General features: G+C 38.7%; 1 protein-coding gene across 2 annotated transcripts in view; it reads right to left on the reverse strand.

Moving 5' to 3' along the window:
• ACACA (acetyl-CoA carboxylase alpha) overlaps positions 1–23,393 on the reverse strand; it is a 214,412-nt gene that overhangs the window by 85,480 nt on the left and 105,539 nt on the right. For both annotated transcript variants that reach the window (XM_068978814.1, XM_068978813.1), the window contains exons 34-39: positions 17,992–18,033; positions 16,731–16,946; positions 15,683–15,838; positions 12,867–13,070; positions 7,901–8,056; positions 5,976–6,122 (exon numbers count right to left, since the gene is read on the reverse strand). In XM_068978814.1, the coding sequence (XP_068834915.1) occupies positions 5,976–6,122; positions 7,901–8,056; positions 12,867–13,070; positions 15,683–15,838; positions 16,731–16,946; positions 17,992–18,033 (921 nt within the window). The remainder of the gene's footprint in view (positions 1–5,975; positions 6,123–7,900; positions 8,057–12,866; positions 13,071–15,682; positions 15,839–16,730; positions 16,947–17,991; positions 18,034–23,393) is intronic.

Here is a 23,393-nt window from a genome sequence, read left to right on the forward strand (position 1 = left end):
TTGTTTTGCTACTAGTGAAATGAATCAGAATCAATGAGAACTCTCCAGCTCCAATGACAGGCATCAAGAGGGAATTGGAAGAAAACTATACATATCCCAAAAGGGTTAGGAATTCATTAGAAGTAATTCCATGGCAGGAAGACCTAGCTTTCAAAATTAGCCTATTTTTCTCATGAGGGACTCAACTTTGGTCCTAAAGATCACTTCAAAGACTTGTAACTAAACGTGCTCACTTAGAGGCTAAAAGAAGAAATGTACACAGTAATTTTAAATAAAACTATCTTACCATGTATTTCATAATATGTCTTTTTCCATACTTGAAATTCCTATCTTGCTAGGCTAAAAGGATTCAAAATTGTTTTTTAAAGTCCTTGATTAAAAATAAGTGCAAAGGATGAATGTTTATATGTCATCAGTGGAATGTGATAGTTTTCTGATGAGGATCTCAAAGCACTTACAAACACTCTTCTATCTTCAGGGACAGATTGGTGCCAAGGACCATTAGTCTCTTTTTATAACTTGAACAATCAGTGCACAGACCATGATCCTGTTTTTCAGATCTGCTTTTCTCAGGTCTATTTCATAGCTCACCTTCAGCATGCTACAATATAAACATTCCTCTTTTCCAACACATATCTAAATCACTGATATGGACTCAATTTCCACAACCAGCATGAAAAGGTAAACTGATTTCAAAGGAATAAGACAAAAGCACAGGAAAATACACTCAAATCAGCTTCCCATTCTGGAGCTATTCTGAGGTTAAATCGAGTAAAACTATATGCAAAGGCCTAATGTTAAAAATAGAAAAATATTTGGGTTTTGTTTGCATGAGAAACACTCAACCCTTTCCTTACTCAAGGCCACAAATGCTTTCTCCAGTCAGTTTCAAAGGATAATGGGTTCCACTAGGAACAGAGTCCAGGAAAGCCCAAGCAATTCCTTTGAGGGTATGGAAAATGTCAACCAAGTGAATTAAGATAGAAGGTTATGGTCTTTTTTCTAAAATAAGAGGTCCTTTGGGTTAAGAGGTCTAGCCTAAGAACTGTCAAAATGGATCTACTAATTAATTTCTCCCAATCTTTCAGACTTATATAAGCTTACCAACTTCCTTATCCAACTCCTACATTTTATTTTTGTTTTTATACTCAAATGAGAGATTTCAAAGGACTATGGCAAAAAATCAGTGAGGCGCAGGGTCAAAATGGTAAGATTTGTTTAAGCTAGTCAATACATGCAGGGATATTTATCATATCTCTCTTCCAGTTTTTCTATAAGCTTGCAATATTTTGTAGTTAAAAGAAAAAAATCAAAGAGATGCTTATACTTTGGTAGAACTGGACAACAGTGCTTTGCCAACAATTACATGACAACTAAATGTGGGCTGGGCTGAGCAATTTTAGAACTGAACTCCTAATCGGCACCATTTCATTTCTCAGCATATAAAGCAGAGCTGAAACCAAGATACCAGTCAGAATGGCAGCTAGCCTTTCAACTTTAATTTATACTACTTTTTTCCCTCTTCAATCATCCCCTAAAAAAAATGTTTCCCGTGAAAATGTGCAGTCATGATATAAGATTCAACAGATCTCCACCCAAAGGGTTAAAAACGCAACGGCACGTTCTAGGAAAATGAGGTAAAGCCCACCAGACCAACTGAAAAAAAGAGAAGGATATCACTAGATTTGCCTTCCATAGCAGGACAATTCAAGAGGCTCATCTGAATGCTAGACTGCTGAGAAGGAAAAACCCTGACACCTAGTGCCCATCTGAAAAAACAAAGTCTTGGAGCCACTACAATTTTAAGCCTGGTAGTGTGTATGTGGAGGTGACCATTAAATTGCATTCAATTTGGAACACACTTAACCCCCAGAAAAAAGTTTAAGGAAATAATGAAGTGCCATGCAAGAATTCCAGTCTCTAACTACCAATCCTTTTCAGAGTACACATCCTAAACCTAATTATTATAACTGCTTCTAAACACAGCATCTTCTTATCACCATTTTTCATTATGACAGGAGCAATGAGAGGGAAGGGATGGATTCATATTGTTTAAAAGCCTGTGTTCTGAAACAGTAAGGAAAACAAGGCCCTCATTTCTATCCACACTAATTTTTGCTATAAAAGGTACCTGTCTATCCTATCTTTCATCATTGCCTGGTTTTGGAGATTCATCACGTAGTTCACAGAGCAGTTTTAAGGACATTTAATAAAAGGATGCTAATAACACTTCAGAATAAGTAAGAACTCAGTTTCAAGAAGGCCAGTGCTTTCTTTGTCCTTCCGGGCAAAGTTAAGCTGTTCTCCGTCAAGTCGGTTATCAGCCGTTGGCTTGATCTTAGCCTGAGCCTTTTAATAACAGGATTTGGTGTGAAAAGCAGCTGCCTTGGATTGTGAACTGTTACTCAAAATGTTCCCACCTGCAATTACAGCTTCTACCAAATGATCCAAACGGATTAGCAAACTGGCAGGAAAAAGAAAACAATTCCCCCCAAATTGAGACGTGGTGACTTCTTTTGTATCCAGGTTCAACAGTACACATTCATCCAGCTGCGTATTTACATACAGTGCCCATCACAGGAGCGTGAAATCAGTTTAGTCTATGTTGCAATCACATTTTCCTCAATTTTCCTCTTTACTTGAAACTATTAGGGAAAAAAAAAATCCTAGACAGCTCATCTTTGGAGCTATTTCCAAGGAACACAATTCACAGATTTGGTCTACATCTTTTTTATTCCTACTCTAAATTCATACTAAACGTAATGCCATTCAAAATCTGACAATGAGAAAAATGTATTCTCCTATAGCTTTCATCATGCATAAGGTGGCATTCCTTCAGTTACATCTCTCGATGGGAAAGGGACAACTAGGAAAACAGAAAAGAGACAGCAGCTAACACCACCTCAAAAAAGCTCTCTTTCTCTTGCTTTTAACACAGCCACAGTGTTCGAAATGCAGGTCACATCTCCGCTGAAACAGCCAATATTCTTCCTCAAATGGCAAACAAGTTCCCTAAAACTAAATGGAACTGAATTGTTCCAAGTTCTGGTCCCATCACCATTTTACCTATTTACTGTCCTGGAAAAAGTAAAAAAAAAAATAGGGGAGAAAGACTGGCTACCCACCTAGCCGATGGTCTGCTAAGTGCAGGCTTTCTGCCTTTGATTATGGGGAGAAGCATCTCAATTCATGGGGAAACTCTGCAGGAATCTCTTGTTTTACTTGTATGCCTTATATCCGTGGGCTGGCTTTGAAACCCAGAAACTCCAGTCCTTCAAGGTAACGCAGTATCACCCACCATGATGACCCGGTGGAGCTGCCACCTTTGGAGAACACCAATTATGATGATTTAATGTCTATGTAGCATCGATGCTTTTACATCGTGCCTTGGCTCTTGGAACATTAACAGGTCATTTTTTTTATCCCTGTCTTTAATAAAACTATTTCTCAAGGCTCCATTCAGATGCCCATTCTCTTTGCGACTGGACCGATTTGCTCCCGATCTCATCAGCATGAGTGCTTTTCCTTCCCCTCACATTATTCTTGGGATAATATGTAGAGCGCCAAGCTCATGACAAACTTGTCTCTTTGGCCAAAGAAAATTAAATGGCAATTGCTGAAAGTCAACTTGCCCTGATAAAACTGGGCTCAGCACAAGGAAATACATCCCCCTGCCACCCTCTTGCCTCTTAGGCAAGGCTGTCCCTCTGGGTTCTGACTGCTGAAACTCCATCTTCAGACCGGTCGGTCTCTCAGTGGACATGCTCCATTGTATGTCCCAGCTCTCGGTCACAGAGTCTGATACTAATAACCCCGACCTCATTCCTGTCATGTGGGGGCCCTATAATCTAGTGCTGGCCACTGACTGACTTCACCAGCCATGCCGGGCATTAGTCACTAACTGCTCACCCCTCCAGAGCTCAAGGACTCAAACAGCAAGCTAATGTTCAGTTTCCATCCTACTTGGTCATTCGATGGAAAGGAAAAGAGGACAAAGAAAACGGCAACGAGAAGGGAGAAGAGTAGGATGAGATGAAAGTCAAAACTGACGAAAAGCAAAAAGAAAAGAATTTTAGTATGATTCAATTTCTAGATTTCAAAATTATTATTAAAGCACTGAGCAAAGGAAAACACATGGTCTACTGCTCATAGCCATAGTCCTGTGCCGTGAAGACAGCCCTTTTCCATCAAGGTTTGTTGAGTCTTTAAAGGGTTAAAAAAAAACCTTTAAATTTTTTTTATTCGTGTGTGTGTGTGTGTGTGTGTGTGTGTGTGTGTATGTGTGTGTGTGTGTGTGTCTTTGGGTACAGAGTCCCGTATAATAAGACTATTTGTATTCATACTGGCAGAGTAAACACTACATGTTCATGCCCAGGCAGCTCTGTGCTTGTAATTTCAGCAAGAACAGAGCTCTGTCCCTCTGGGACTTCACTATTCCCCCAGTCTCCACTCGCTCAAACACAGAATGAGAGCAGAGAGAAAGCAGGACAGAAAGATCGTGGCAAGAGGTTTTATACGGTGCTGCAGCTAGCTTTCACGTGGCCAAAAACCTCATTTTGTGTTTTAATTACATTAGTTAAAAGCGTTTTTCTCTCAGTCCCATGTTCACAAGGGTGCCTTCCATTCCTGAAGACGATACTGTTCAGTGAATCAGAATTTAAGTCTAGCACAATGAGGCTTTTCTTTCTGCTGAGGGCTTCACTAAGTAGATGCTACACACAGTGGCATAAACCTCTGCTGCAACTTTCTGTGTTAACAAGTACACATATACCTACTCTTGTCAAAATTTAATACATCCTGCCTCCCTAGCCTCTCACTTTTGCTATCTGCTGAGGCATTAGATTAGAACTCCTACAAGTCCAATTGGGTCCAATGCTTGCATCCATCTTAATACCAAACAATCTAAATTTGGCAGCCCCGGTATACTTAATAAATAATCATGCACCTTGTACGTTAAGCAAAATTTTTTGGAAAAAAAAAAGATATTGAATAAAACGGGAAATAATTGCATTTATCTCCAAAGGTCTACCCAGTCTGTTTATGGTGAACACTCAGGTAGAGATTACTCCTTCTAAGGGACCAGTTTTATCCAGGGATGATTTCTAAGGTTAAAATAAAAACATATCTCATTTTAGGCTTATTACTAGTGTTATCATTGTTGTTATAACTGTACTTTGGAAGTATAGTTAGAATCAGGAAGAATCTCAATGCATGGGGCAGAATATGACTTTACATCATTATTACCAGTGTTCTAGAGGAAAAAGTGATCTAAAGCCAAAAACACATGAGTCACGGGTTCTCTGTTACCTCCTTTGATGTTTAAACTCCTGGTTCTGATGGAGCCCTTTTATGAAGAAAATATCTCTCATGCTCACAACAGCACTAGATAAAATTACCTGAGCAGGAAGAACATACTAAAAACCATACACCAGTAAGGATCCAAATAAGAAAAAACGTCAAGAAATATTTAAAGGCTTTTATCGTAGAAAAATCTCAGAATCTCAAACATGTACAAAAATAGAGAAAAGAACCTATTCCTGTGTACCTATCACCTAGCTTCAATTAACAACTCATGAGCAGTCTTGTCTCACCTGCACTCCCACACGCACATCCCTACATACGTTTGAAGCAACTCCTAGACATTAGCTCATTTCATCAGTAACTATTTTAGTAGGCATCTCTAACAGAAGACAATACTCTTTTTTATAAAGCAAAATTGTAATACTGTTTAAAAAAATGTAATCTTATTATCACACCTAAACAATTAAGGACAGTCCTTGCTGTCCAGTCTGTGTTCTCTGGCTAAAGAATCCTGCCAAGAGGACTACAGCTTCTACTTCAGTAAGACTAGACTACTTCTACCAGTGCTGCCTAGGCCACGCAGATCTTATTTAATACTGTTTAATGACCACCTCCATAGATAGTTGGTATTAGTGGGCACAGAGATAGTGGGGAGGGGAACCTTCAGGACTTGCCTCATTTCCTCCTGGAAGCCTGTTCATGTGAACCAGTTGACCTTGATCATCCAACACGAGCTCAGTGTACGTCAGTATGTCTGAAGGCAGAGGGGGCGGTGGAAGGAATGCTTGAGAGGACATAGATTCCCAGAGTTTGATCAGGGACTAAAGGAGGAGAAAAGTTTGACTAATCAGTAACAATCAGCATTTCAACATGGACAAAATAAATATGAAAACATGGTCAATTTAGTTTTGCTCTTTTTTTTTTTCCAAGCATTCTATTGAGCATCTCAATGTTAGACCAAATTCTAGAATTCTCATTCTCCATTAAAATAGACTTGTAGTTATTTTTCACATAACGTTTTTTACATGCCCCAAATTAGATGCTTTGCCAATAACATTAAAACATACTGAGGGATCATGAATCAGTAGGAGGCCATTAACAAACACAATGGACCTAACAATGTCCTGGGAAAATTAAAATAAAAAACTAAAGTAGCAGCAATACCTCTTTAAAAAAGGAAGAAAAATCCTAGAGAAACTTGGCCATAGAAGAATAACCAGGAAACTGACTGACACTCAGCTAATACAAAGCAAACCCAAGAACACAAGAACAGAGTTTCTACTAGAGGTTCAGGGGATGCATGCTCTGGTATATTTTCAAAGCTACAGGCCCATACATGGGAATTAGCGCACTAGAGGTGGATGATTGTTCGTACATGTACAGATCAAGTCTGCTCAAATATGAGAGGACAGAGACACACATCATTTTTAAACCATTCTGATGTCCATTTCAAATTTCATATTACCAAAACGAATGCGGCATGAAGTGGGAACTAGTTTGGTTGTATTTTCTGCGTGACTCAGAGCAACATTTAAAACCAAGGTGACTCATTCATACCTACAAGTCCAAATCACTGTGCTTATGTCTATTCTATAGGATAAATTATATAGAAAGTGATTTCTGTTTATGGCGCCAGCACTAGGGAACAGACTCGACACTCAACTTATAGGCTGACAATACTAGTAATACGGAATGAAGACAGAAATGTGTCGAGAGAGAGACCTTGTAAACAAATGGCTACATAATGGAAATCTCCTATTTCTGAATAATACAGGAATTACAAATAGACTATTTACTAAGACCACATATATCACTTTATTAAAATTCAAATGTGGTAACGCTGGTGTTTTTGACTAGAAGACTTGGGAAAATTCTATATTCATAGATTTTTTTTTTTTAAGGACAAATTCAGTATTCTTTTGATACCTTCTTCTTTATCTGTTGCATTTTCTGCTGGTGATACACTTTTCTTGCCTTCTATTGATGGACGAAAAATCTGCAGCCTAGACATGATTCACCATACAGATCAAAGGAATTTATTTTCATACGGAGGATGAGATTCATAATGTCGTATTTTCTCACACTAGTTTTTATTCCACTGTAATAAATCTCCCACAAAAGAACTGATACCTTAAACTGTGTACCATGCACTCTATATCCATTTGTATATGTTATATTCTGATTCTCATCATATTAACCTAAGCTATCAGTTAGAGACCTGGGTTATCTTGGAAAATGAGAACCAGAATCTCAAACCTCTTTTTGACTTGAATATAGGCTTTGGAAATAGACACCTGAATGTAACTCCTCACAGAGGTCATCATAAACTACCATCAGATGTGCACAGTCTCAGTTACTCTTTTCTATGCAACAGAGGCGTCTAACCTCAACATTCTTCCTGTTCATTCATAAAGAACCATCCACCATTTGAGCTAGCAGTCACAACCCCAGAAGAGAAAGAAGTGAGAACAGAGTCAAGACAATTCCTGCCTTTTGAAAGTGTCCTATTTCAGTGTAAGCTGTATCTGATGAAAATTCAGGAAAAAGCTTGTCTCTTGGGCACACGTCAGAGCCCCCGCCCCCAGGCAGCCACCTTTACCTGCCGAAACATTTCTGGGATGTCATATATGTATGTTGTCCCTAAGGACTGTGCCTGGAACCTCTTGGATTGAAGCAGGTCTTTGGTCACGTACGGAGTATTGATTAACATTCCATGTAATGGTCCCTGTTTGTCTCCATATGCCTGAAACATGATCTGCAAGAAAAAGAGGATGGCATGGGGAATTAAAAGACAAGAGAAAAAAAAAATCACATGAGTTGCCTAGAGGGACTTTTTTTCACAAATGTTATTTCTTGAAACACATTTTTGGTGAGTTGAATAGCTAAGATACACCTCTTAACACTGGGTACATGGTACTCTCACCTCTACAGATTAACCAACTCCAAAAAATGGTATGTAACCAACCACAAATCACATGCTCCTTCTCTCACTTTTGAATTAGTGGAAATCAACGAGAAAGCAGCAGAGTAAATTTCATGTTTCAGAGACAGACTAATAATGCTTGCCTGTCAAAATGACTTGAATTCCATATTCAGAAACGAAGGTCAACTAACCAACTAAGCAGTCTTGGTATTTAAGTTGAGGAACAGCTATGCACCAAAGAGAACTCTGTTCTATCTTCAGAGATAGAAGGCCAGGTCAAAGCTCTACCAGGTCACCTATACTTTACAGTCTACTGGCTCAGAAGATACTTCATAAGTACAATTAGCTACACAAAGCCTTCAAAGATTTGGCACAAGTAGATTTTACCCATCCATCTAGCTAGCTGATTCTTGTGAGCTCGTAAGACAGAGCCTTTAGTAAAACGTATATATATTTTATTAAATATAATACACATACATATATATTTCCCCCAGTATACTGTGTCTACAACTAGTGAATAGCTCCTGCAATACCTATATTTGTCACATTATAAAATCACCACACCAGTTTTTAATCATTTTAACTCAAATATTTCTAGAAGAGTACCTCATATTTCATATATTTAGATAGTTTTATTTGCTTATGAATATTTATAAGGGATACCATTATTTCAATTCAATTAATATTTATTGAGTGCCCAGAGGTTGTATGACACTAAGCTAGGCACTTTATGCATGAATACATAAAACACAGATACCCAGTGCAGTGAATACAAATGGAGACTGGGAAATGAGGGTATGTGTGTATACCCACCTATCTCTTCGGGCCTAAAATATATAAGCTTAAGTCTACCATTAATGAACAGACTTGCAGGCCTGCTAAACTGGCACCAGGAGAGAATGAGGTATTCTCCTAAATCCTGGATACAGTTCAAGTAAGTAAATCGTTAGCCCTTTAGATCAAAAGGAACAGACGTGTTCTACTTACTTGTCAATCAGGTCCTATTCTGGGTACACTCTGTTGTGGACTGCTTAAAGACCCACAGAATCGAGCTCCCAATCCTCTTCCACAGAGCTAATGATGAAAGTCCCCAGGTGGGAGGTAGAATTAGCAATGTCTTAGTAATGTGGCAGGCAGAAATAGAAATGTTTCAAGAGATCTGAAGTGTTAAGTGAGGCTAGGGTATAAGTATGTAAAAACTGGACTTCGAGGAGATAACCCAAGTCAAAATAAGGGGAAAAAAAAAAAGAGAGAGAGCGCAAAAGCAATAGGTTCTTAAAACTGTTGGGTTGGCCAAAAAGTTTGCTTGGGTTTTTATATAAGATCCTATGGAAAATCCAAATAAACTTTTTGGCCAATCCAATACATTCCTGTCTATTAGGAAAGACAAGACCTACAGGTACAGTTTTTGCAAGGTCTGGAATAAAGTCAGAACTTTTTGCTTGAAGGTCACTCAAGCAGCATAACTGTGTGGACTGAGAAAGCAGGTTGGAGAAAGCGCTCTGGATACTTTCACTGCTGGTGGGAATTTAACGTGGTTAAATTAAACTTACACTTACTACGCCCCAATAATTGTACTCATAGATTTACTCAAATGAGAACAAATCTACACAAATATTTGGAAATCAATGTTCACAGCAGCTTTACTCACAATAGCCCAAATCGAAAAATAAAACCTTGGATGCCCATCAACAGGTTGATGAATATAAAAATTTTGGTATATCCATAAAATGGAACACTACTCAGCAACAAAAAGGAGCACACCCATGATTCATACAACAAGGATGATTCTCAAAAACACTACGTTTACCAAAAGAAGCAAGACACAAAATAGCACATATTGTCTAACTTCAATTATCTGATATTCCAGGACAGGCAAAAATTACTCTGTAAAACTAGAAAGCAGATTTCTGGGTGGCTAGGGCTGAGAAGGGTGCCCTTACCTTTGACTGCAAAGGAGAACAAGGGAATTTTTGAGGGTGTCAAGTGGTCTCTATCATGACTGGGATAGTGGTCACAGGTGTGTGCAATTTGAGGATGAATTAAACTGCACACATAAAATGAGTGCCTTTTATTACGTCTAAGTTCTATCTCAATAAAGATGATTTTGAAATGTGTATTTCTCTCTTACACTGAACATTAGAAATCAATGGACTTACGTAATGGATTACTCAAATCTCCCTACTCTGACTGCCTGACATCAGTGCTCAGGATAGCTAATACCACAAAGACTATACAAGGAAAGTTAAATAAAATGAAACTCAAGCCAGTCAACCTTGCTTCTTGTTGACAGAAAGAATGAAAAATTATTCTTGAACAAGAGGTTGATAACAATGGATGGCCCTGGAAGTCTCTGAATGATAGATAACATAGGTAACTATTATAACAGATACATATTAGATGTATATTAGACAGTTATCTATCTATGTTACCTAAGTTAATTCCATTTTCTGCTATCATGGCCATAGTCATTAAAAATGGATAAAGTATATACTTTACAAATTCATGAACATATGTACATATTTATCACACATCTTTTACCAGAGGCCATCAAAAGGGCTTCTCCTGGAAAAAAATCTCTGATCCTATACAGTCTGCTCCCTTAGAACCATGGACTTATTTTTTGATGGCACAAATCAAACCATACAACAGAGAAACTAATTATCTGTCTTCTTCCATCATGGGTAAATTTCTTGAGAAGAAATATCACTTTTTACCTTTGTATCCCTACTGCTTGATACATCGTAAGTGGTCAATAAATGCTAAATTAATGAACAAACGACTGAATGATACACACGGTCCTATGTTGTTTTAGATTCGTGTAATGACTCACTAGAGCACAGAAAGGGAAAAAATAAATTGCTGATAAGCATCAAGGAGGCTTTCGGAGTGCCAGAACTGAGTTAGAGACTCTTTCGTTAGCTCCCTCCTCCAGCTGTGGGCTCTTGCATCCATACTTGGCAGTGGCCACTGAATCTCAACTGAAGAGCCTGAGGGAGACCCCTTTCTCTAGAGCTTCCTGAATACACAGGACCCATGGTAAGAAGGGAGCTCCCTCAGGCAGAAAGCAGCCCATTTGTTTTTCAAATACTTGCTGTGCCAAACATAAGTCACTTAGTCGTGCCTGACTCTGCGACCCCATGGACTCTAGCCTGCGCGACTCCTCTGTCCATGGGATTTTCCAGGCAAGAATACTGGAGTGGGTTGCCATTTCCTTCTACTAAACCCTAAATAAAGGCATTTGTGCCTCTCATGCCCCTGTCACCACTGGCCAGCATGAGAGAAATCTCAGAGCTTTCTAATAAAAGAAAGGACAGGGGGAGTAGTTATGAAGAACAAACATATTTATCAAAAACATTAAAATCTCAAGTGGCCATCCTATTTTTCACAAGAAAAGACCTGCCTTGAAGCCACTGTAGAAGTTAATTAAAAATATCACTGCCCATGGAAAGCTTTGACTGAAAATGTCTTTAAGGTTGTCCTGAAAAACATCAAATGCTGCGAAAATTATTGAATACTCTTTCTCTTGCTCACCCCTTGCACTCTTGCACGCACTTTCTGTTTTAACTGTTCACTTCTCACAGGATAGATTTCTCTGGCCATCTAACTGGGAATCAAAGCACAAAATGAAAGGTTGCTCAGACAACTGTCCAAACCCAGAGTTTTAAGATTTGTCTTCAAAATCCTGGCAAAAAAGTCTTTTCTTACTGCCGTTTCCAGACTTAAAAGGACGTAGATAAAAACAAGACACACATAATCTTTTCATCAGCCAATATATAGAATAGACCGAGATCTTGTGTACACATACAAAGGAGCAAGTTCCTCCTTTAACGAGAAGAAAGGCACTTGCCAAGTTCAGTCCAGAGACCTAAAATTAACATCCCAGTTCTTAAAAAGATGTGAATAATGGTGAGCGAATCTAAATCCTGTACCATAGCCAATGGCCCAAAGATTTAGAAACTAAGGTGATCAAACAGATTAAAAGGGAATTCTCTGTTATCATAGAACCAATCTACTTTGAAAGTCACTTTTCATTTTCACATTCTAAATTCTTCTACCTGAAAAAATAGGTTAAAGTTTGCCACTTTGCTTTTTTATAGATATATGATACTCTGAACTCTTTGAAGGCAAGACAACATGTATAAGTAGAACAAAGGGTAAACAAGATAAAATCTCTGCTTGATCTTGCTCAAGCTATTATTATATTGTGTTGAAATTTCTTTCTTTGAGATATTTCCTATTTCAACAATTCTCCTTCCCTTCCTTGCCAATGAGTGGTCTAACTAGGCTGAAAACAGGAACAAGGACAAATCAGATCAGAGAAGACAAAACTGTTCAAGTAGCCCAAGAACCCTAAATTGCACGATTACTCTGGAGTCACGTTCACTTGGCACCTGTTAGGGCTCCCCAACTCGTGAGCAAAGGTTAAGGGTTTCAAAACATTCAGGATTACGACAGAGGCACTTGCTTATGAGGCAAACAAAGTGTTTCAAGTTCATGCAACCATTTAAGCTGAGCAAGGATAACTCCCACTAGGTGGAACAATGGATTTGTGAATTTGGGTCTTTCTTTAACAAGGACAAGTGGCTTTTCTCTGGGGGAACCAAGTCAAAATTTTGAGGAGCCTGCTTAACTACTGTACCTGTGCTGTCCTGGAATCAGTCACTTCCTTGTACAGGCTGATGTCCAAGTAATAGCCAGACTCATTCGTCAGGAAGAGGCGGATGGGAATTGCTTTTCCAGTTGGAGTCAGGCGAATGTTGATTTTCAGTTCTGCCTGGAGGACACGCAGCTTCCACAGCCGACTTCCATAGCGCATCACCATGCTCCGCACGGATTCCTCAATCTGACACAGAGACAAAACTTAAGCGCCTTGTAACTAGCACCTGACTCAGGTCTGCCCATCTTTGGAAAGGGAGGAACGGGAACAGATTCTGGTTTCTGGAGATGTGTCCTCCATGTATTCCTTACAGAAAGACACACAGTTTATCCCCAACCCTACTCTTACTTAGAACAAGTCAGGGACAATTTCACACTGGCCTGGCATTTGAGTGGTTTCCTCTGGCTCACAACACCCAAATCTGCGCAACTCTCTTCCTCTTTCCCAATTGTATTCAAATTCTATGCCAAAGATCTGCAATATCTAAAATTAGAAGCCATGGGATTTAAGAGAAGGCCCCAAATAAGAATAAAACCTCTAGTTAAACAGCTATTAAGTAGCATTTATATGCATGGTAACTATGTTTCATTGCACTTTCAGGACCTTAAATCAACATAGCAATTATCACCATGAGCTTTTTTCCATACAATTTTATTAAACTTTATAATATATGTTTCTTGGTAAATTGCACAAATTAAACAAAGGCAATTTGTAGGTGGTGCTAGAATGTTCTCTCTAAACAGAGCTCTGAAGCTAGGTCACTGCTAAGTCCAACTAGGATTTAATGAGATGGGGCAAATGTTCCCTCATTTTTCTTACCTGTGTACCAAGCAGCTTAGTGGCCCTCATTTTTAGGGTTTGGTGAGTTATTTTAACCAAACGGCCTTAGATGTGATTTTTCCTTATTGACATACTAACGCAAAAAAAGAATTTTTTTATTCCCAATATGGCTACAGGCAGCTAAGACATACTACTTAAAACAATGTTTTCTTAAATGAGTCTCTCTCTAAAATGCTTTCTCAACGTCTTAGAGAATTTTTTTTTTAAATCTCATGCCATCCTTCATTGTGACTCTTTGGAAGTATGTGCCACTCTTGTAGTTTATTTCTGTTCCAAAGAATTTCAGGTTAAAACGAGTTTCAAGGAGTTAACATCTCTATTCCCACACTTGCTTGTTAACCAAGAGATATCTATCCATTCTTTTTTTGAGGGAACAAAAGTCAACAATTTCTAAATACAGGAAATTGACAGCTATCTATGATTAGAAAGACAGAGTTAGGGCATATGAGCATTTGGAGTAGAAACAGAGAGGCTGACAGCAAAGACTCATTGAGGAATGCTAAGTCATATCTACAAATATATATACTGACAGAGTGTCCAGGGCACGTTTTAACTCTCCTAGTTTCATCAATCCTAGGACGCTCAAGAGATCCTTTGCTTAAACCGAATAATGAGACTTTGTGAAACTCAGTAAGTAGCCCTGACCTCAGCTTTCCTGGCAGACAAGGCAACTAATCAGTAGTTCGAGTCTAGAAGAAAAAAAAGGTAGAAAATGATTTCTCGGGTCTTAGACACTAAGTTCAAAAAGCAAAAGTCCATGCCTACAATGACTCTTGAGAAAGAGGTCTCCTATTCAAATATATTGGTTCTCCTAGTCAAATATACTGGTTCTCCTATTCAAATTCCACAATATCATAAAAAGGTTAGAGGGAGTGGAAACGAGAGCAACCCGTCTTTATTACACCTGGGATAAAGGTCAAGTACAGAGTCACTTTGCTTTCCTTCCTTAAATTATATGGAATGCATTTTAGAATAGAGCCTCAGGGAAGGAACCATACATTGTTATGTGTGGAATTCCATATCAACCAAATTTTCCTCTGTAGAAAAATACTAAAGAGAAATAGGTTAGACACTTTGGAAAGGTGTATTACTGTTCAAAAGCCATTGGATGACCAGTAAAAAGAGGCAGTAATTTTGCCAAAATGCTCAAGAATAGCAAAGTTAGTTATACCAGATGAGAAATCCTAGGGAATTAAACAAAACAGGACTGCTATCATGGTAAAATCATAAAATATCCCGTTACCAATGGAAGAAGAGGAAGAAGTTTTACATTTTTGTGCTGCTTATAAGTGACTATCAAGATAACATCAAACCACCTTCAGTGTTTTAAACCTTATACTTAAATGGATGTATTTAATTATATACAAATTATATCACAAGATTTTTAGTGGCTTATATCTCCTGCAATACAATGGACTAGATACACTTTTAAACTATATCTATGAAAGCAAACAAAACTATGAGTTAATATTTAATGATTACATTAAAATGTATGTATTAATGTATATTAAACATAATTATAAATTAAAAACATAAGTTAAAATGTATGATTATGAAATTTCTATTCACGGCTAAGTCTCATGGTAAATTATGATTGCTTTTAAAATTTTTAAATCACTGTGTTTAAAGATTATTTACTCAGAGATCACTACAGCAAGGGAGTCAGACACCATCACATGCTTTTCAGCAGAAACTCAAAGGCAGGTAGTGGAGAAGTAAAGCTTCATAGCAGAACAAAGAGACACCTTCAGTTTTGAGGTATGCTTTCAATGGTTATATCAAATTTTTGATAGCATCCCAGAAACCCAGTCCTAGAAGCTTTCTGTAAACTTTAAAGATCAAGGGTTCAGTCAGCTGACCAAGAAAGTACCTGTTTCCAGGTCCAAGTGCAAACAAATAAGAATGACTCTCTCTGCTGTGCTGGCAGGTGCTGGGTGCAAAGCTACAGAGGAATGTACCTTCGATGGGTCCATGATGACTGTAGGAACAAAGTTGAGGAAGATGTGGTTGCAGTCGGTCCGGACATTTGTATTGTTAAAGGCGACTTCCAGCTCATCCATGGCTTCCAGGAGGAGCCGCTCCCCTTCATTCTGTAGATACTCAAAGGAAGCTTCCTATGCAGGAAAGAAAATCACCATCAACATTAATGTTTTATAGGGTTGGCCAAAAAGTTTGTTTGGATTTTGGCCAACCCAACAAGTCATAAGGCTGTTATGTAGATGTTATATATCTTTCTTCCTGGGGTCAGCCCAAAAACCTCAGGCAGCAGGGGCTAGCAAGGGTCAGATAGAGAGTTCCCACCAGCCATTCCTCCTGCCTGTTCGGTACCATTTTCTTACAATAAGTGGAGATCCTGGGCACCCCCAGAGCTGCAACCCTAGTAGGGTCACAACTGCCAGACAGAGCAGCGTAGAAAGGAAATCTGTTTAGAGCGGAAAAGTCGCAGAAAGGTTATGGCTATGGGATGCAGGAACAAGTCACATACCAGCTGTGTACAGAAAGCACCCCCACTTTTAGACAGGTTTCCCATGGAGTCATCTCTAACTTTTCATTTTATACTCTATCGTCACCCAAACTTCCCTGTGGTTTTTCTGTTCGCATGCTTTTTCTTCTCTCAAGCAAGTACTATCATGCTTCCGTTACCAAGAAAAATCAAATGAAAGGGGGAAATAAAGCCCTTTTATTGCACGGAATATTTACCTCTGGGAGAGTAGTGACTCTTAGGCTTCTGGTGGATATTGGACAACAGGATGACAGAGAACAAGAGCCTTGATTCAGGAGGAAGACCTGATTTTGAATCATGGCTGTGTCTCTGTCCCTTCCCTCAGAGATAACTTTCCATTAAAGTACAGCACCCGGGGTCTTCTCTGGTGGCCCAGTGGCTAGGACTCTGTGCTTCTACTGCAGTGGGCATAGGTTCGATCCCTGGTCAGGGAACTAACATACTGCAAGCTGAGTGGCATAGCACCCCCGCCCAAGAAAAAAAGAAGAAAGTACAGCACCCACCTTGGTGACCAGATCAGAATGCCTGATGATCGCACGGACAAAGAACCTGTAGTCTGTCACTTCTGTGCCCACTTCCACCTTGGCTGCCCCGAGATACAAGTGCATCTTGTGATTGGCACATGGGATGGCAGTAAGGTCAAAATTTCTCATCCGGTTCAGCTCCAACTGGAAAGCTAGGGCAGGCTCCAGGTGACGATAGATACGATCTTCCTCAAACTGAATACAGGAATTGGAGGAAAGAACAGCTTATAAGAGACAGTTACAAAATTTTATTATGAAATTGTATATAAAGGAAATGCTTAAAAAAGAAACATAAGCCATGTTGTGCCAATGAACCAAAGGGGAAAAAAAGAGAAGCTACATACAAGGAAACTGCGATAACTGATGTAAGATTAGGCACTAGAGGCCCTGTTTACTTTGTAAGCTTTCATCATTTATACTTTTACAACTGGTGATGCTCTCCATTAAAAACAAACAAAAAACCCCCATCTATTCCCTCAGAACTCCTGTAGCATTTCAAGTCTTCATAGTTCATTTTTTTTTAACAATTAACCAAACTACTTCACATTACTCTCTACTTCACATATCAGTGTTTTCGTTTTATCCAACTCATCTAAAACACGTATGGGCAGGGTCCATGTCTCACACTCTTACCATTCTGGCAGAGTGAAAAAGGACACAGGAAGACAAACGTTATATAATATTGAAAAATAGGTATTTGGCTATGGAATATCCTGTATCCATGCATAATTATTCATATTTTTTTAAAACTGCATTTACATTCATTTACTCTGTGTTTTGCTGAAGCCAGACATATTTAGAGTACATCTCCATAGAGTAAATGGAGAGAGAAAGCCAAAAACATAAGCTAGTAATAAGAAGAAACCAATGTGGTCTGAAATTCTATATTTTAAAATTGAAAAATGCACACAAACAAGCCTTGATAAATGAAGTGTCTGTGGGTGACAAGAATAATCCAACTAACTATAGTAGTCCTTTCATAGTACATCATTACTAATGGATGATTTTGAAAGTTATCACTGTCTTTGGTAGGTCAGGACATTACAGTGTTTCCTGAACCAAACTCTTTTGGAAGGGAACCTTGTTTCGTTCAAAGACATATGTAAGACAAAGGGAAGTATAAGTTCAATTAGAGAAAGAAGAATGGTAAGAACATACGGCATAGATATACTACTCTTGGGCTTTTAAGGAAAAAAACAAAGATTAAAAAAAAAAAAGAGGAAAAAAAATCAGTCCTTACCTTATCTCTTGCTCGGAACGTGAAAAATTTAGGAAATTCTCTCTGCATTAAAGAAGGAAGGAAAATGTGTCAGTCTTTCATAGATACGACCGACTCTTTGGGGGATAAACACAGGGTAGAGAAACAGTCAAGCATCTAGAAGACAGTTGCCTAGAAAACACAATCCTTATCTAAGCTTAGTCTGGAGAAAATGAATGATCCTCTGGGTAACCATCACTTTGACCCCATTTAAATTTGAGAACCACCACAATACTAACCCAACTAATAGCTACCCTCTTCTAGGGGGAAAAATGGTATTTTTTTCATCTCCCAAGTGGAAAACGTCTTCTTGGCTGCTACCCATGGCAGAAACTGGCACATAAGACCAACGCATTGTTATACTGCAGCCCTGCAATAGTAGTTACCGGATTGATTTCCCAAGTTTCTCCTTAAGAAACTCACAGTGTAACTCACCAGAGAACATAGCATCCCCAATCCACGCTTTTTTCCCCCCCTCATTCACTCTCAAGTCGATAATTTCAAAGGTTTAAACAATAACATTTCAAGACAAAGAAAAATGTGAGATGTTACTTTGGTCAGTAGCCCTCTATGTCTAGGAAAGCACAGGGTGGAACTAGAGAACGTGCGATCATTAGGTCTCACTGCTCTTTTGCAGGGCATTACCCAAGAAAGCGACCAATTAACTAGAACCTTATTAATTAACAAAGATGAATTCAATTAGCAGAGTCCATTAGTTTCTGAAATTTAACTTATTAACACCAAATACCCCTGTTTCTCGGATGGGAAGCTCTACTGGCAGTGTTGGAATCAAGTCATTACTATTTGCCTCCATAGGAGGTTTCATTAAGGCATCTTCTTCATTATGAGCGCAATGTAATCAAACACTTATCGGTACAAGGCAGAGAGACCAGGACTGGCTGCCTAAATACCCCTCAGTGAACTTCAGGAACCATGAAGGAGATGTGAACTGAAAGCCTTGCGGGTGCCAGGTGCTCTCATGGGTTGACCGTTGAATGCTCTCAACAACCTCTCTGGAAGAGTAGTGCTTTTTTTTTTTAATAAGTTTTTATTGTTGTATAGTTGCTATGCAATATTGTATTAGTTTCTACTGTATGGCAAAGTGAATCAGTTGTACATATACATATATCCCCTCTTTTTTGGAATTCCTTCCCATTTAGTTCAGCACAGAGCACTGGGGAGAGTTCCCTGTGCTACAGAGTAGGTTCTCATTAGTTATCCATTTCATACATAGTATTGTTAGTGTATATATGTCAATCCCAATTATTATGACCCTGGAAGGGGAACTTGGGTCTAACGCTAGAGCCCGTGCTATTTCATCTCTACCTAGCAAGTATAGGATGTTACCTATCTATTCTTCTTTTTAGTCCAAATTCCTTATTTAGAGGACTTCTCTTTCAAGAACCATGTTTGTTTCTGAGACAAAAACCAAAAAACCCCAGAAAATGAAATTAAGGCTTTAAGGGAAAAAAAGAAAAAAAAAGGCAAAATTCATGGTTCTTAAATTTATGGAAAACTTCTTGAATACTTTCCATAGGTCTTACACTTCACTTTAACTAGAACTTGCTCAGTTAATAAATCTTTTTACATTTTCCTTGGCATTTTAACTGGGAAATAGCTTCTAGGAGCTTGTTTAGCAAGGCCAGCAAACCACTTGTCCAGGCGTGGGTCTTCAAAAGCCCTTTGAAAGTGGATTTTACACAGCACTGATCTTTCACTGATGATGTTTTGTCCTAAATAATTCTCTAATTCCCCTGAACGACAGTGAAGAGCATGGGGATGACTTCAAGGTTAAGCAGGAAGATGTTGAGCCAAATTGTCAGTAGATTTCATGCTCCAGGCTTGATACAGTCTAGTTTTGGTTTTATTCTCAAGAGGTATGGCTTTCAGAGCATTAGCTAAAAAGTAACATGAGTCAAAAAAGAAGGGTAACAAAGTCCTTCCATGAGATTTTTCTGAAAGAAAAGTCAAGGAAAGTAATCATACAATCTTTTAATCACATACTCTTCAATTCCTCCTTAACTTTAATTAATTCGTTACCTAAAATAGTTACTTAGTATACCATTTATGCAAAAGATGAGAGGACGTGAACAAATGTTCTTAAACTTTAGAATAAATTTTTAGTTCCACAGTGAGGTCCTCACTAAGCACAAAGCATTCAGAATAGGAGATGGCACGAAATTCCATGCAATGGTAAACCAGGATTAATGAGCAATTCTCTAAGACAGGGAAAGACTTTTGTAGAAAATTGCGTTTTTTTTTTTTTTCACTCAAAAGTCACAGAAATACAGAAAACACAGAAAAGAAGAAATCCCAAAGTCTGATTATAGTTTTAGTAAATTCCTTCATCCTACCACATCCTCATACAGCCAATTTTTCCACTAACGGCATTCAAGCTTATTCCGTCACTAATGTAATTGCTTTCTAGGCATTCTACTAGTGTTATGGGCAAATATCATAATTGAATGTACACAAAGAAAAACCCTCTTAGTGTTCTGGTACCAAAAAACAAAAGAATGCAACGTTTCTCTGGAAGAAATTATACCCCTGCTGTGTTCTAATCAGCCAACCATCATCAAGACAATCAAAATAATTTGCCTAAATTAGCCAATCAAGACACCCTGCAAATCAGAGAATGTGAAAACCTGCAACAGAAAACATCATAGCTGATTATGATACTAATAATCGTGTTAAGAACCTAATGAGATGAAGAAATGGGAAGCTTGCTGGTGCAATTCTCTTTTACCTCAACATGCTGAGAACTAATTATATAGGCTGTAATTAAAACAAAAACTCAAACCAAACCTCCTGAAAAACTAATAGTTGATCCACTAGCTAACAGAACTGCCAATTTTTTTCTAGCTTTATTGAGATATAATTGACATATCAATTTTTTTTTAAAAGAAATGAACTACTAACCATGATAACTGTTTTCGATAGTGGGCTCTTCCTTCAGGCGAAAACAATCCAAAACATTTAAAGTGGGAGTCACTCACATAAAAATCAGTAAAACTGCAATTATCTCCTAGGTGATTTACAGCAGAATTTTTTAAAATCTCACGAAATCTTACAAACAAGAAACAAAAGGAAACTACAGGTGGAAATCTGATTTAGAATCTCATCATGGTTTCTGGACCTAATGCTCTGTTTGGGCAGCCAAGTATAAGAAAAGATCTGAGAAACACGCATTTTAGCATCCTTAACAAAACTTTGCTGGAAAAAAAATATGCAAAGCTTCTTAAAGTACACGACTTATGTTAGAATTAAACAGCATCTTCTGCCGCACTTTTTGGAATTCTAGATCTGAATATGCATGAAACGAACAGAGACTTCGTACTCCCTAAAACTGGAGAACAGCAACTTAATATAGAAATTCAGAGTCTTCTTTTGCTTTCAAGGCCTCAATTTTTTTTTTTTAATATGAAGAAGATATTTACAAGGATAGACTTGCTTTTCCTCAAACTTCCTGTTTAAATATCAATGTTAAGCATTGATAGTCAAAGTCTCATTATGGGTATTTGCTTTAATTAGATGATTATGGAAACAGACTCAAACACCAAGACTCCTTAATGTTGGTGACTACTGCCTGCTCAGAAGAATGGTCTCCATGTAGAGCCAAGACACTTAGGCATCAGCAGACATTCTGGTGGACAGATCTCCGGGGACTGTGTTGATGAAACAATACTGGAAATAATTCCAGCCTTTGCTGCCATGTGAATAAACACCTAATATCCACACTCTGTAGGAACCTCCACCCAGCAATGTTCTAGTCCTGAAGGAGCCCACGAGATGACGACTACGGAACAGAATGGCTGCCTCCTTCCACAACAGCCATGTTGTTCTTGAACCAAACATGGTAACCTTCCTCCTCTCCTTGCGCCCTCCCACACGTGTCTCCTCTTCTCAATAATATGGGGATTTTACAGTGCAGAGCAGGGGAGGCTGCATACATAACAGTGGATTACCAGGAAGCCGGAGAGATCAAGGGATTCATCACTAACTCTCCCAGAAAGCTTCCTCTTTTTCACACCACACTAACTAGGGGCAAGCGCACATCAGATGACACGACAGAGGCCAAGCGTCCTTCAAGCCACCACCAGCGGAGGAGCTTGGAGCAGCGGCATGACGGTGAGCCCGGGATTCGTACAACTCCTGCCAGGGCTTCCTGGCTATGGCAGATCCTGGCCAGAGTTCAGTAATAGTCACCCTTGCCCGCTGCGTAATTGCTAATCATGTCTCAGGGGCCTAGCATAAAAACACCCCAACTCCTCTGCCACCCAATTCTTCAGGGAAAATCCAGTCCATACCTGAACCTTCATGTTCTCTGCATCCTAAAGCTACGTTTACTACACTTATCACAGATCAAGTCACTGGACAATTTAACTGATTTCCCACTTCATGCCAGTATAAATGGAAACTGGACAATGAATGATCAGGAAGACCACCTGCTGGGCTCATTTCCAAGCAGATCTTGCTTATACATGTCTCTATTCAACTGAAATCTGGAAATATTAAGAGAGCAGGGTGAAAAAAAATGTTTTAAAGCTGTTAGATGTTTTCTAGGACAAGATGTAGATTCAATGATAAGAAAGTGTCCCAAAAAAAGTCCATGACAATTAATTGCTTTGGCCTTTAAAAAAAAATTCAGTGGAGGGTTTTATCATAGAATGCTGATTATAGAAAACCAGTTAGTATGCAATAGACATGAAGACTCTAAGGAAAAAGGAAAACAACTGTACAAATTCAGTGTTACTCCTCAGAATAAAATATATTCCAAAATCAGTATTGAAAGAACAAATTAGATTAGCGCTTAAGAACCTCGCCCGATACTTTTTCTAAATCCAGGGCCTGGCTCTGGCATGTCTACCTGAGTTCTGATCAGCATCTACCAGCCACAGTATTTATTCGCAGATTCTCATACTCTATCCCCAAGTATCAATTTTATTCTCTAAGCTCCTGATTTTTCTTCCTAAAGCCCCGGGGTTCTCTTTAAGCTCCTCATACTTCTCCACTGCCTCCTATCTCCTATCTACAGTTATTGATTGATATATATCTGCACTCTGCTTGATTTCCTGACATCAATAACACAGGGGAATTGTGGAGTCCACAACATTTCCTAAAGCGTTTCAGAAAATCCTAGCTCTTTAGCCTGCAGGCTAGGCTCTCGTTTCTCTATAGACTAGACCAACAAGGTGAACTGTGGAATGGAAAAGAGAATGTCAAGTGTTAAGAGACCTAACAAACAAAGGGGCAATAAAACCCACCCACACACAGGTCTTTGAGTTTAGGAAGTCCTTTGCAGCATCCCAAGTGCTACCTTCATTACAAACAAGTGAGCAGGGCTTGAAAACTAACTTAATTATCTTGATTGCTAAAAACAAAAT

Source organism: Capricornis sumatraensis, chromosome 8 (assembly GCF_032405125.1).
Source record: "Capricornis sumatraensis isolate serow.1 chromosome 8, serow.2, whole genome shotgun sequence".
Classification (NCBI taxonomy): domain Eukaryota; kingdom Metazoa; phylum Chordata; class Mammalia; order Artiodactyla; family Bovidae; genus Capricornis; species Capricornis sumatraensis.